Consider the following 16,023-nt stretch of genomic DNA (forward strand, 5'->3'; position numbering starts at 1 on the left):
AAAGAAGGAGAAAATTCAACAAGCAAAACACTGAAAATTTCCTCAAAATCGGATGTAAATTTAGAAAGTTATGACATTTTAAAGTTTCGCTTAATTTCATATAACAGTTTTATGCACATCCTGGTCGGTAAGCAAATTGGCAGACTGATGACATCATCCACTATTTCTTTTGTATTTTATTATATGAAATATTCTACATGTAATTTCTCCTCCTTGTCAAGTGAAACAAAGTTTTACTTCTCCCTGAACATGTGGAATTACCATAATTTTAACAGTTTATGGTTAAGGTACATGTATAAAGTTGGTCCTTTTTGTCACATTTGTAAAAATTGAAATATTGTATTATTCAAACAATAAAAAACAAAAGAAAAGTGAGTGATGGACATCATCGGCTCTCTCATTTGCATATTGCTGAGTTGTGCATTTAACTGTTTTGTGAAAAATATTAAACAAAACTTTAAAATGTCATAACTTTCTTATTTTACATCTGATTTCAATGAAATTTGCAGCGTTGTGTTTGTTTGATTTTTCTCTATCGATTCAAATCAACCATTTTCTGAGGTGGACTAGACCTCTAAGCATAAACAGCACCCTCAGAACCATGTTTACGATCAGGCATTTTGAAACGTTTGAAAACGCTGATTCTGTCCTCCCAATGGAAGCATAAACACACCCTTAGACTTGTGTGAAGACTGAAGACCCACTTGTTGATTAAAGTTTGAATCAGGGTCTGTGTTTGCAGACTAGGCCATGATTGCGCAATCACAGAATACTACTACCATAGTACTACACACATAGAATAATGACAGAGAAAAACAAATAGAACACATTCAGAAGAATGGTGTTTTGATAAAACCAATTGAATCAACACCTCTATTGAGTACCATAGGAGATTAACTATACACTTTGGACTTGGAGATCCATTGTTTGAAATACTTCAACAATTGTATTAACTTCCATTCCTACTGTATGTAAACTGCTTTATCAAGAGGTTACTGTAGGACTTTAATACATTTTAAATAACCTGGTTTGGGTAATAGCAGCCACCTGCCTTTAGTGACCACTGTTCTGCTTCCCATGAAGGCAGATTGTGTGTATAAGAACCTGTCTATAGCAGCCACTTGCCTATAAAGACCAATAAAACCAATTCCCATGAAGGAAGATTGTGGGGATAGCAGTCACCTGCCTATAGTGACCAATAAAACTATAAGAAAAATGCTTCCCATAGAGGCAGATTGTGTGTACATAAGAACCTGTCTATAGAAGCCACTTGCCTATGGTGACCACTATTCATTCCCTTTAATAGTGGTACATTTAATTGTGTACCTGTCTAAAGCAGCCACTTGTCTTTAAAGGTCACATTTTTGTGTTGCCCTTCGGCTTGGGTGATCACCATAGACAGGTTTCACTATATAAAGATTGCAAATATACTTGTCAGAAATAAAAAATTGAATGAATACAGTTTTTGGTTTTCAGTTGGTAGTTGCATTATTATGGAAAAAAAATTGTGACACTCTAAAGAATGATACCAATATCAATTACATTTATAACCAAATAGGAGGGGGGGAGTTGAAATTTTGAATACCACTATATGGATGAAGCATGGACAGGTTTAAATTAAAGGCCAAGTTTTCCAATTCATGTATCTTCTCTTCTACAAATGCCCTGATATGAAATCTTAATTTCACAGGAAAGCTGAAATATATTAATCACCATTCCATGAAGATAAAGTTTCATTTTAAAATGTGTGACTTTTTTTTCTTAAGAGTGTTCTAGAACGGTGGGGTCACATGTGTGATCTAGTCAATGTATATCAAATGAGAGTCTGGTAAAGCAGACTATTAAGCAATACCTATCTTGCGAAGCATCAAGTTGATGACCAAGTCGATGACCTACTTCTCAAAACATGCAGACTATGCAAGCCATTGCAACACTATCTTATAGCCATTGTGTAAGATGGGAAATGCAATCTTAGTCAACGATTGTGTAATGTTACTGTCATGAGAAGGTGTTCTACAGTTATCACAATCCAAAATAATACCTGCTCAATTATCTGTGATTGTATATTTTTTTTACTTTTGTCATAAAAGCACCCATAGCACATTACTTGGGGGTGAAGGCACATCATGTACATGTACAGTTATATTTGTTTCCACTGAATAAAGTAGTGAGTACATGTAGATCCCTTTCATATTCTAGACTATAGATAGTCTGGTCTGTTAGCGTCAAAAATGCCCTACTTGTGGACACGGTGGACAAAAGCATGATTTTTTCTCCAGACCTTTGTTTATGTATAAGAATTAAGAATGGGGTATGCTCCAAAAAATCTGGCTGCAGGAACAGTGAAAAAATGGGTGAAAATGTCAGAATTTATGAGTTCAGATTTGTCTGATATATAGACTAGCGCTAGTGCAAAACTCAATAGCAGTGCATTATTTTGCATTGGATTAGTTCTTGAATTCAGACCCTTTTTGAACAGATCTTCTGTTTGTCCTCGCATCTCAATGCACCAAATATCTGAATGAAGATGCTAACCAAGCCGAAGGGTGACGGTGGAGGGGGTTGAATGTTGGTGTGTGTGTACATATTTTGGTCTTGGGGTCAAGGTGTGCAAGACACATTTTTTGCAAGTGTTGGAAATTGTGTTGCCATGGTAACAGTGTATTATTTGCAAATATAAGGTAAAAATCTTGCAGTTAGAACCACTTCCTCTGTTTTTAACCGATTCTCATGAAATTTGGCACACACATTGGTCTTGAGGTGAAGATGTCTAAGACACACTTTTGTGTGTCTTTCAGAAATCTTGTTGCCATGGTAACAACATATTATCTGGTGAAAATTGGGGAAAAAACCTTACAATTCAAACTGTTTCATCAGTTTTCAACCAATTTTCATGAAATTTGGCACACACATTGGTATTGAAGTAAAGATGTACAAGGCACTTTTTGTGTGTGTTTCCAAAATTGTGTTGCCATGGGAACAACATATTATATGGCAAAATTTAGGTAAAAACCTTGCAATTTGAACTACTTCATCAGTTTTTTGTTGTTGTTGTTGTTTTGAACCAATTCTAATGAAATAATTATGGCTCACACATTGGCCTTGAGGTAAAGATGTGCAAGAACCTTTTGTCAGAATAATAGCTCTATGGTCAGAGAGTGCATTGCCTTGGTAACCACATTTAGCCAGAAATATGGGGAAAACTCATTGTGGATCAGTCTACTTCTCAGTTTTCAGCCTGTGCTCATAAAAGTTGACACAAATATTCATTTTGGGTAACGATTCATATTCAGTATTAATAGGGAATCAAGCCTTGGTCATAATGTTTTGTGCATGGAAAAGGAGAAAAATAAGAATGGTGAAAGTTTTAAAGAAATCGGACAAGCAAAATAAAGTTATGGCTGCTTTAAAATTAAGATCCCTAAGGCTACTAGTATATGTAGAATTCAAATTGGCAACTGGGTAAGTAAATTATGACAAGGGGTGGGGCCGCAAGGACAACTTTCCCATAAGACTAGTAGTTATCAGGATTTTTGGTTTTCTCCTAAATCCCTATTCCATTGGGGCCGTAATATAAACCCGGTAGTATGTTTCGTGTCCTCATGAAAGAAAGATATAATTTGAAGTAAAACTTAAAAAAAAAGAAATTTTAGCTAATTAATTATTCCAGTACATGGAAGAATGATCCTTGCCTTCTTACCCGGGGGGAAGGGGGCACTTACATTGACGAGTGGATACCATGCGCAACCAAAAAAACACGTAAAAAGGATGTCCTTTTCACGATAGGGCACGTTACGTACGTAATGTGAAAAGGGTGTCAAAAACACAAAAATAATGAAAAAGGGGTATCTATTACGCTAGGAAAATTACGTGTTTAGGGTCGAATTTGCGGGGATGATAAAACAAAATTAAAATGTTTTATAAAGGATGTCCTTTTTGCCCCAACACTACGTGTTTAGAGTCGTATTTGCGCGAGGTGTAGAAGTTGGGGTCGTACTAAACCAAAAAGGTAAAGCCGACAACCAAAGGACCCGTAACAAAACATTCCTGTACTTGTTTAGGGGTTCATTTCAGGGAATAAGAGTATCGTTTTGTTTCCAATACTTGTTAAGGGTAGGGTTTCACACGCCAATACTTGTTAAGGGGTGCATTTTCAGAATATGGAAATTACGTGTTTAGGGTGCTTTTCGAGACCCCATGGTCGCGCATGGTATCCACTCGTGAATGGAGTGGCCCCCGGGCCTTCTTAAATCACTGTGACATCACATATGCGGTCAATTTGAAGTCTTCATGGGTATAGTGATTACCAATGTTTATAGCTTTAATATGTTCACAACTTTGTTATGGTTTGTCCGATATTGTTCAAACTTTGACCTATAAACTTGTCTGATTTTTCATTTTCCTCTAAAAACATGTGTTTATTTGGGTTTGATTTCCCTTTATAACGTCATATAATAGCGCAGGGTATTAATCACCTTCAATAATATTTTTAGGCTTTTTTTGGGGGGGCGGAGAAGGTCCTTAAAAACTGACAACATAAAAATATAGAAGGTTAAAGGCCATGACCATGAGGAACTTAAACACTCTTAAAAAAACACCCCTTACATTTTTTATTTTTTGGGGGGGCTTTAGAAAATTGCCACATAAAGATTAAAATGAAATTATAACGACTAGGAACTTAACCCCCCCCCCAAAAAAGGGAAATCCTTTACACTTCAGCATATTAATTTAAAGCCTCAAACATTCTGCTTTGAAAAAAAAAAGTTTCCGGTGTCCAATTAATCAATGTTTTATTTGAAGCATGAAGCAGAGGCTGTCACAGAAATATACTGAAAAAATTAAATGAAAGAAAATATAAGGCTAAAATCTATTGTGCACATAGGTATATTTTTGATATGGTATGTTACTGAGTCATGGACTTGCAAGTGAATTTCTAAAACAAGTGCAGATATTTTTGTATATATTTATATATAATAATTTGTTGCATGATTAAAGGTACACTTTAAAATATGTCAGAAAAAATATACTTAGAGAGAGACAGGAAACAGAAAGAGATGGCATGGTGAAGCTCAAAATCAAGAGTGATGTGAAAGTTAAAAAGAAAGAGTAGGAACGGAATATGAATATGAATAAAAGACTGAGTAGGAGAATATAAATAAACAATGGTTAATTGGGTACTGTAAACAATTTTTTTATCAAATCAGAATGCATTAAGCTTCAAATGAATGGTCTGAAGTGCAAAGGACTCTTCTTACCTTTGAAGGGGGGGGGATTTTCTGCTAAAAAGTATTATCAGCCCCCTATTTTTTCGGGGGGGGGGTGTTAAGTTCCTAGTCATAATCCTTTAACTGTAATTTTAATGAGGTCATTTTCTAAAGACCCCACCCCCCCCAAAAAAAAGAGTAATGTCTAGCTTTAAAAATGCATTGACCCCTGAGGGACAAAGGCGTAGCCTGGTTTGAGCATGGGGAAGTAGAACTAAAACTGGTATGGGGAGGGGTGCACTTCTTGGGGAGGTGGAACTAAGGTTTGGAAAATCAGCTGTTGAAAGTACTAAGGGGTACACATTTTGTTTTGCTTGCCAGTGTTGGAACTCCTCTGCTTCAGCGGAAGGTTTCATATTCACCCAGTGTACCTCCAGCCTATATGCCCTTAAGGGGATGCGTTTTTTAAGAGTGTTTATCATTTTTATGTTTCTAATGGCCACTGCCTTTAACCTTCTTTGATGTCAGATTTAAAGGACTAATCCTGCCCATTCCCCCAAACCCAGAAATATTAATGAAGGTGATTAATACCCCCACATTTTAATGCAGAGAAGATATTTAGAATTTAATATAAATCTTTACCCTAAGATGAATATTTCTTTCAATTTTTATGAGCACTGACTAAAAACAGGGGAAAAAATGATCCATAATAAGTTTTCCTACATTTCTGGCTATCATATGTGGCTACCCTGGTAATGCACTCTCTGACAAATGCAAAAAAAAAGGTTCTTGCACATCTTTACCCCAAGGCAAATGTGTTAGCCAAATTTCATGAGAATTGGTTCAAAACTGATGAAGTAGTTCAAATTGCAAGTTTTTACCTAAATTTTGCCATATGATAATTTGTTACCATGACAACACAGTTTCTGAAACACACACAAAAAGTGCCTAGTACATCTTTACTTCAATACCAATGTGTGTGCCAAATTTCATTAGAATTGATTGAAAACTGATGAAGCAGTTTGAATTGTAAGATTTTTTCCCAATTTTCACCATATAATATGTTGTTACCATGGCAACAAGATTTCTGAAAGACACACAAAAGTGTGTCTTAGACATCTTCACCTCAAGACCAATGTGTGTGCCAAATTTCATGAGAATCGGTTAAAAACAGAGGAAGTGGTTCTAACTGCAAGATTTTTACCTTATATTTGCAAATAATACACTGTTACCATGGCAACACAATTTCCAACACATGCAAAAAATGTGTCTTGCACACCTTGACCCCAAGACCAAAATATGTACACACACACCAACATTCAACCCCCTCCACCGTCACCCTTCGGCTTGGTTAGCATCTTCATTCAGAAATTTGGTGCGTTGAGATGCGAGGACAAACAGAAGATCTGTTCAAAAAGGGTCTGAATTCAAGAACTAATCCAATGCAAAATAATGCACTGCTATTGAGTTTTGCACTAGCGCTAGTCTATATATCAGACAAATCTGAACTCATAAATTCTGACATTTTCACCCATTTTTTCACTGTTCCTGCAGCCAGATTTTTTGGAGCATACCCCATTCTTAATTCTTATACATAAACAAAGGTCTGGAGAAAAAATCACGCTTTTGTCCACCGTGTCCACATAATTCCGCTAACTGACCAGACTAAGACTAGTAGGCCTATAGTCATGGAAAAAATAAGTGATGAATATAATGCATTCATAATTTGAAAATGAAAACATCATTTCATGTAAAATGAAATAAACATTTGTTTTAAAATATCAGAACTTCATGTATTTAAATCTGTAGAGTTACAGGTCCTAAAATGTGCATCGATAACAATGGTTGGATCTATGAATATTCAAAACATAAAACAATGTCAGAACAAAAAGTTTTGAGTAAATGAAAGTGAAGGGGAAGAGATATTGGCCCCAACTTTTAAGATGGACTCTCATACGGAGAAAGATTTTTTTTGGCGCAGGCATACCTGATGGCCTAATGAGATGCGATACGCCTTTTCCTTTTTTCTCAATGATAGATGGCAGTGATGTAGATTTCTCAGCACTTTGCGAAAAATCAGTATCCAAGATGGCTATATCGCACCAATTCTTTATTGCAACGTCGTCCAGGACGATGCGAGGGAGAGTTCCAGCATGGCCTGCTGCATTTGCGTCCTCAGCAGGTGCCTTTGAAACTGTATCTTTGACAAGACTCTGAGCTCTTCTACGCTTGAAAGGAGAGAACTTGGAGATGGTTTTCCGTATTTTCATCAAGGTAGTGTCCCCTGCCGGTCTGTCCGTCTTCTTTGCATCATTCATCGTGGACTTTGTGAGATTGAAGGTACATGTATTGTGAAATATTGTGGTACAAGTGGTGGTCTGGTCTAGTCTCTACATGTAGAGCTCAGTCATCCGACAGTACCACAAAGTGTAATCCTCGCACAAAAATAGCCACAATCTTGTCAGCCTCCCAAAGCAAAAGTTGTCTACTATAACTTAAAGTTTCATGACGATGGACACTTTAGATGAAATCATCACACAAATTGACTTCATTAAAAAAACACAAACAGTACAGAGTAAAAAATATATAGAAATTCAAACATTCAAAGATGTCTTCAAAAAGCCAGAAAACAAGAACTTCAAGTAGATTCCTTCCTTTGAGAAAGAACTTTGGAAAGACAGATCCTTGTGATTATTGTTAACCTCCAAAAAGTCAGCAACAAGCAGTGATATTCAGTTCCTTTTATAGTGACAAATTTGGATTCATGAGCACTTTGCAGTGAAATCTCATCAAACAATGTGAGTTTGAGTACAATAGCAGGAAGTTTTCAGGGTTAATGTAATATTATCGATTGAAGATAAACAGAGCCATCCTTTTAATTCTCATCTTTTCTTTGCTGATTGGGGTGGTTCATTCTCATTTCCATGTAGACTACAAAGAATTTGTATATAATCCAGACTACAAACAAAGAAAAGTCTTCAAAATTGAATTCAAGCCATAATTCTTTCTCCTTCTCGTTCTTTGTTCCAAAAGATGGAATCACAACCTGGACTCACAGATCACAGGGAAGTAAAAATAAAATGGAGGTGAATGTACCTCCACCCCAACCCCCCCCCTTCCCCCTCTAGAAGTGTAAAATGCAAAAATCAATTAATCACATCATTTTTTAGAATAAACAACCTTTTTTTTAAGTTTTAAAAAAACAAATTTCAGATTTTTCATTTCAAAGGCAACTACCAAACTAATTTCCCTCCATCTTTGACTATTTTTCCCCAACAAGAACCATTTGGATGTTTTTCATGTACATGTATATTTATTTTTATGTTATGCAGGGCCTCCTAGTATATTACAGTATTGTAATTACTGATGGGGCTACCCTGTTGAATAAAGACGAAATAAATAAATTCATAAATTGTTTACAAAATAAAAATTTGCCGAATAAAAACCTTGTACAGGTTTGAATCGTAAAACATGTACATTAGACTTTGAACCTTTCACCCTCAAAGTATGTTTTCAATCATTTTGTTCTTTGCAGCATGCATGCAATTACCGGGTAATTGATTTTTAAATCTCAATTCCACTTTAATGAGTTATGTGAAAGTTAACAAGTGGAAGCTATATATATCCAATAACTTCCTGACATCCAGAGTAATCTGGGTTGATTGCACATTTCTGATTGCTTACAGAGTTCATCAATGGGTTACACTGTACATGTACATGTACTGTAGAATAGGCAGAAGTATTTCATGTAGGGTCATCATATGGACAGTTCATGGTCAAGATTTTCATGAATGAAGTTGCTGTCAGTGCCATGACATAAGGGAGTCTTCGCTTCCATGTCACATGACAGACCCATGTGCCCTTCATGATAATGAACAATTATTAAGAAGTCTTATACCCCTTTCATAAACCCAATTATGCGGCTAATAGCAGCATAATTTGGTCGTAAAATTGGAGGACAAGAATTATCCGCATTATTTTGATGCTGCTATTAGCCGCATAATAGCAGCATCGGGACAAGATTTTGAGTTTATGAACGCATTTCCAAATAATGCGGATAATTGCCATGGTGCGGTCACAAGGTCACCCTTTTCCAACACAACCGCATCGCAGGGGGCGTGTCCAGTTGTCATGACGATTTTCCGCCTTTTTTAGAACTGGCGCTCGTAAAAATAATGCGGCTTATTTTCGGAGTTTGTGAACACAATTTTTATTTAATTATCTGCATTACTCTTAGGCGGCTAATTGGAGGATGGGTTTATGAAAAGGGTATTTGATGGAATTTGGTGAATCAAAACAACAATTTTGTCCTGGGCCCCATAAAAAAACAGATGACATGATAGCAACTCTTGCTGGAGTGTCAATTACCATGACAACAGTGAAATTTTTTCTTCCTGATTGGCTTTTCCCCATGAAAGTTGACATTCTAGCAAGCAAGAAGAAAAAGGAGAAGAAGTAGATGGAGCAGAAGAAGATTAAGAAGAAGGAGAAGATGGAGAAGAGAAAGAAGAAGAAAGTCCCCAACAAAGAGTTGATTTGAACAAAGAACAAAAAAAATATCATTCGTAAATTGCTTTCTGTTTCAAGACAGGAGATGAGTTGAAAACTTAACAGCTGTTTGAAATGAAGGAAGTGATAGATGAATGGAGATTGCTAATCTCTTAACAATGGGTAATGGTACAGCTGATAATCTCCTGATTGCATAACAGGACTTTTATGAAGAGATCTATGCAGTAGTCTGGGGGCACAGACCCTGATTAGCATTCAAAATCAACAAGTGGATTGTGAGAATAGTATAGGCCTATATTTTTTTTCAGAGCAAGTGAAGTGTTCAATATACAAGTCCTATTCAGGGTCTTCAACTATTTAACCTACATGTACATGTACAAAGTAAGGCAATCAGTCAACCATGCTTGGACATCTAACTTATCAGAGTATTCTGCAAGCTGCTAGGGACAGACCCAATAAGCCAGTTCGTAGTTCCTTTCTGCGCATGATCAAAAGATTCTACGCATGATCAGAAGGTCATTTGCACTAAAGTGACATGGTGCTTTAAAATCTAATGAGATAAGCACCAACTTTGATGTCTTGATTATTCATATATTCTTTTGAATTGTCGTTTTTATTTACATCCACAAAAAACAACAATGCTTCCACGAACGACTAGTATTTCACAGTTTGTCAAGTACATTGTGCAACATGCTAAGATATGCATTCAAAGTAGGAATGCAACAAATACCTTCATTAAGCGTTCATTGGTGTGCTATTCTGGTCACCTGGTCTATTCAATTCCTTCATCCTGCTATGTAAGGCAAGCTTACGTAATATCTTGCTTTGAAATCTGCCTATCATGATGAAAGAAATTAAAGGCCATTTGACCAAAATTGCCCATGAAGTAATTACGAACTGGTCTATAGGCACAGTTTATACATGTATGTACAATGGGTCTTGAATATTATAGCAAATTTCCAAACTGCAATGAGGCCCATAACACAAAAACTTAGCAGCATAGGTTTCTACAATCGATTGCATTGCCTACAATGTATCTTGAAAATCAAGCGTAGGCCTACATGTACAACTAATTGCTAACCTTTAAGTTATAAATAGGATCCTGGGTCCCGTAACACAAAGGTTAGCAATTGATTGTACACTTGATTTTTACGATTGACTTCAAAGTTTAGATTCAAAATGACCTTTGATGTTGACCTGAAGATGATCAGTGATACTTGATCACTCCATTACTGATTACTCCTTTATAGATCTCCAAGTTTCATAGAATACATGTAGGTCCTTTACAAAAAGTAATGGAGATGTTCAAAAATTCAACATTCTTTTTTAATAAGAAACATGATCAAAGTTAATTGACACTAATTGACCTTTTACCTTAATAATGTGGCTTGAAACTCATGGAAGATGATCAGTATTAGAACTTGACTACATGTATAATACTTCCTGTAAAGTTATGATCACATTTCAAAAAATTTACCTTGGTTATAAGATTTCAATCTTGACATGGAACGTGGTCTAAGTTCATTGACCCTAAATGACTATCAAGTGATTTAAGTTGACCTTGGTCATGTGACCTGAAACTCAAGCTAGATGATCAGTAATACTTCATTACCCTTTTTGTCCAAGTTTCATTAACTGGGTCTATACAATAATTTTCTAAATTTTGATGACATTTAAAAAACTCAACCTCGGTTAAGATTTCAATGACGGCAACGCACCACCGCCGTCGGAAAAGTAGCGCCTATTATAATAATTTCGCTCTGCTATCCCTAGATGCTGCCAAGAAAAAAAATGCCCTGGCCCTACTGATTTTCTCTAGTCCTGGAGAAATGCGGAATCCAGCGGATACCCAGAAAAAAGTGGTTTGATGATAGGAATCACTCTTTATCTCACTCTTGACTCAGTCAAAAACAACTTCACTCAGTCAAACTCAAGTCAAACTATCTTTAAAAGGGGAAGTTCACCCTGAAGAAATTATTGTAAAAATAGCAGAAAAGTAAAATAATAAAAAATATTGGTAAACGTTTGAGGGAAATCTGTCAATAATTAAGAGACTTATTATAATTTTTTTAATTTTGGATAATTTGTAACATCAAAAACAAGCAGCTGCCCTGTTTTGTAATTATAATATAAAATGCATTAATTTCAATTTTAATGGTTCCTGATGACTCATTTTCTTTACATGATCAGGTGTGAAATGATTTGTGTATTGTCAAAAGTTTCACTAAAAAAACAAACATTTTCTATTTTCTGAGAAAATGAAATTTTATTGATTTTATAGGTTATACCAAATTTCGCTTTGCTGCTCGCAGTCACATACGACATCACAAATAAAATATTAGAATTCTAATAACGTGCTAATTCTTCCATGAATTTTTCTCAAATCTTCAGCAATATTTTTTTACTATTTTTCTGCTATTAATAGAGGTCTAAACTTTTTTTTTGTCAGGGTGAACTTCCCCTTTTTTTTATGATTTGGGATTTTTGGGGTCCACCAGCAGCACTTGCCCGCACCATGCCCAGCTAGAAAACACCCTTCAGTTTAGCATGAATAGACTTCCACAGCTCTTCCATTTCAAACTTACATGAGACATGGTGATCCGATTCATCAAGGCTGCCATTCATGTGGATCGTCTTCGGACTGCTGCTTTCACGGAGCGACAGACGGAGAGAGTCCCGGTCCAGCGCTCCCCCGTCTAGGTTCGATGCGTGACCGTTGCCATTTGCCAATTTTTTTCCTTCTTGCGGACTGGCATTGTTTGTTGCCATACTTTGTCCAACGTTAAGTTAGATATCCCACCTATTTTTTCGAAATATTTTCCGATCTACAGTTTCTCCGAGTACTCAGTATCGTTATCTACACACAGCCAAGCAAAGAAATCGGAAAAACGTCAACTATATTCTGTAATTTTAATTACGCGATGCCAAATCAGCTGACAAAACAATGACGACAACAGCTGGCGACCATAATAATAATAAAGTTAGCAGACCAAAATTAAACGTATGGTAGCTGAAAAGATAAAATACAATGCAAAATACCCCGGGGGGGCCACTTCCATTCACGAGTGGATACCATGCGCGACCATGGGGTCTCGAAAAGCACCCTAAACACGTAATTTCCATATTCTTAAAATGCACCCCTTAACAAGTATTGGCGTGTGAAACCCTACCCTTAACAAGTATTGGAAGCAAAACGATACTCTTGGCAAATATTCCCTGAAATGAACCCCTAAACAAGTACAGGAATGTTTTATGTTACGGGTCCTTCGGTCGTCGACTTAACCTTATTTGGGTTAGTACGACCCCACCTTCTACACCTCGCGCAAATCGGACCCTAAACACGTAGTGTTGGGGCAAAAAGGACATCCTTTATAAAACATTTTGATTTTGTTTTATCATCCCCGCAAATTCGACCCTAAACACGTAATTTTCCTAGCGAAATAGATACCCTTTTTTCATTATTTTTGTGTTTTTGACACCCTTATCACGTTACGTACGTAACGTGCCCTATCGTGAAAAAGACATCCTTTTTACGTGCTTTTTTGGTCGCGCATGGTATCCACTCGTCAATGTAAGTGGCCCCCCCGGGCAAAATACATAACTCAAAATATGACATAGGCCTAATTGTGATATGATAAAGCTCAAAGCTGGGTCCTATAAACTAAAATTTAATGGGTCGCAAAGGTCACGTGGCCAAAGAAAATGGAAAGGTGGATACAGTCAGGAATAAGAAGCGAAATCAGCATTGTTATTTTTTTTTCTTTTTGTCAGAACTTTTTTATGCGATCTTCAATTGTAATTCTGGTTAGACCACGCTTTGCGTTCGAAGATCATCATAGTGAAAAAGTTGGACCTCAAGTACGGAGCCCCTAAGGTGACATTTGTGTTTTCCTTAGTCGTTTCGATGACTTACGTATTATTAGTGATGATCATCATTCAGTGTATATGCGATTAATATTTGTCTTTGTAATCTTATGTTTATTGTTATTGGATAAAACCATTCTTTTCATAAAATGTTAAAAACAGTTGGATGCAGAGCCTAATTTCGGGATAAAATGAAATAAAACGTTGATGTTAATGTATTTATATATGACATTTTTTTCTTCAAAATTTACCTCTCCCCTAAACCGCTTATTTTATCATCCTTTCGTTGATTTCAAATACATGCAAGTGGAAAAGATTTAAAATGTAAATTATCAAAAACAAAAGAGCGTGAAAATTTAAAAGGACAAAACCAATTAGATCTGACAAGATTCTGGTCGTATCTGATCAAGTCCTTCCGAATTGCCTGTAATGCTAAGTTTTACTGAAAACTGTCTCTTAAAGAATATACCCAAACCCTAGTGTAAAAAGGAGGTCATGGATCACAAAAATTCATTAGCAATTTAAAAAAAAATGGAGAAAATATAAAAAAGCGGAAAAGTAAAAGGTGACATATTGTTTTGTCAAAATCTATCAAAAAACAGATTTTTATCATAAAATGGTAAATCTAAATTTGCTCCACGCGCCATATATGTCCCTCGGATAATTATGCAATTGCCCCGCCCCCCCCAAAAAAAAAAAAATAATAATAATACGGTAACGGGTCGAAAACTCTCTTGTATTAACAACTTGTGTCATTCATCAATGAATACTGATCGACATGTTTAAGACACAATTTCAAAGGAACATACATGGACCACATGAAAGACCAGTGGCATTTTGTAACATACATGTTCAAATCTAACAAATCGTATAAATCCTTCATATTCAGAGCGTTGGACGATTTATACGATTTGTTAAATTTGATATAAATTGTATTAATTCTATATGGAAATGATTACAAACAGACAAACAAACATCGCCTATAACAATAACCCCTACTAAAAATACAATACAAATGACAGGGTAGCGTAGCACCCCTATATAGTGCCTGTGTTGCATAGAAGGATTTTCAATAATGCACATTTTTATTTTATCAAGATATTTAACAACTCTCAATGATAAACCTTTTTAATCAAACTGGCTGATTTTCGGCAGATTTAGGCATATTCCTCCTATGGGAGGAGGGGCTTACTTATGGGCATTACTCAAAATCAGTTGCCCCTTTCCTTGTATTTATTCATTTTTTATATCATTAAAATCAGGTTTAATATTATCAACATTTTTATAACCTTGGTTCACTGTTATTGGGACTTATACGAAGTTCAAGTGATCACAGTCCAGTTGCATTTCCTGTTCAGGGAAAAAAATATTAGACACTACTAAGGGGAATGAAACCTTTGGAACAAATAGGCTTGTGTAGAAACAGAAAAATCAAAGAATAAGAATAAAGAAAGTTTGGGCAAAATCGGACAATTAATGGGAAAGTTATGAGCATTTTAATATTGCAATCACTAATGCTATGGAGATTCTCCCATTTGCAATGCGACACGGATGTGTGATGTCACTGATGAACAACTTTCCCTTTGGTGGACTATAAAATACCCTCAAAATGTCTCTTTTTGCTTTTTCTTATGATGATACAAACTCTCTATCCATGATGTATTCTTAAAAAATATGTATTACATGCCCTCATGTAGAAAGAACACATGATCTATGGATAGATGTGATAAAAGAGGCAATTCAAGTGAAATATATACTAAAGTAATGGGGAGAGTTGTTCACAAGTGACATCACACATCTTTGTCGCAATGCCAATTTGCTATCTCCATAGCATTAGTGATCGCAATATTCAAATGCTCATAACTTTCTCATTATTTGTCCGATTTTTCTCAAACTTTTGTTGATCTGTTACTTTGATTTTTCTGTTTTCACACAAGCTTTCTTGTTCCAATGGTTTCACTCTCCTTTAAGGACACTATCTTTCTATGTTAAAATTTGTTTTACGACTTTAGTTATCCCGTTTGTATTCCCCTTTAAAAGAGATTATCACTTCTCAAATTGTGCATGCCCAACGGTTCTGTGTATAAAGCATGTTGAATTTATGCAATCAAGATAGGAGCATGCAAGGAGCACCCCACCCTGTCCTTGAACCCAATTTCCTATTTGAGTGGTAATAATGATTATGAATATTTATCCCATAAAGACTTCAAGCTTAATTTTTGTGCAAATAATTATGTTTTTACCAACGTTTAATTCCGGTGTTTAATAATCCTTTTCTAAGACCACGCCTCGAAAAAAAAACGTGGCAGTTTGTTCCCTTTGGCCGGAAGGTCGCCAAATCACCTCACTCCCTATCATTTAATGAAGTACGCCATCTAGTGTAAAAAAACATTGACCTTCGAAAGTTTTGAAACAGACGTAATATTTTATACAAATTGGTAGATTT

The 16,023-nt window shown here is 35.9% G+C and overlaps 1 protein-coding gene across 4 annotated transcripts in view; it reads right to left on the reverse strand.

Annotated features, from left to right (window-relative positions):
- Positions 1-12,690, reverse strand: part of LOC121420202 (AMP deaminase 2-like) — a 65,790-nt gene extending 53,100 nt beyond the window's left edge. For 2 of the 4 annotated variants that reach the window (XM_041614752.1, XM_041614750.1), the window contains exon 1: positions 7,192-7,958. In XM_041614752.1, the coding sequence (XP_041470686.1) occupies positions 7,192-7,522 (331 nt within the window). In that variant the 5' untranslated portion in view covers positions 7,523-7,958. Of the gene's footprint in view, positions 1-7,191; positions 7,959-12,298 lie in introns of those variants that run through there. The other 2 variants (XM_041614753.1, XM_041614751.1) reach the window with 2 other exon arrangements.
- Positions 12,691-16,023: the final 3,333 nt, after the last annotated feature.

Source organism: Lytechinus variegatus, chromosome 8 (genome assembly GCF_018143015.1).
Source record: "Lytechinus variegatus isolate NC3 chromosome 8, Lvar_3.0, whole genome shotgun sequence".
Classification (NCBI taxonomy): Eukaryota; Metazoa; Echinodermata; class Echinoidea; order Temnopleuroida; family Toxopneustidae; genus Lytechinus; species Lytechinus variegatus.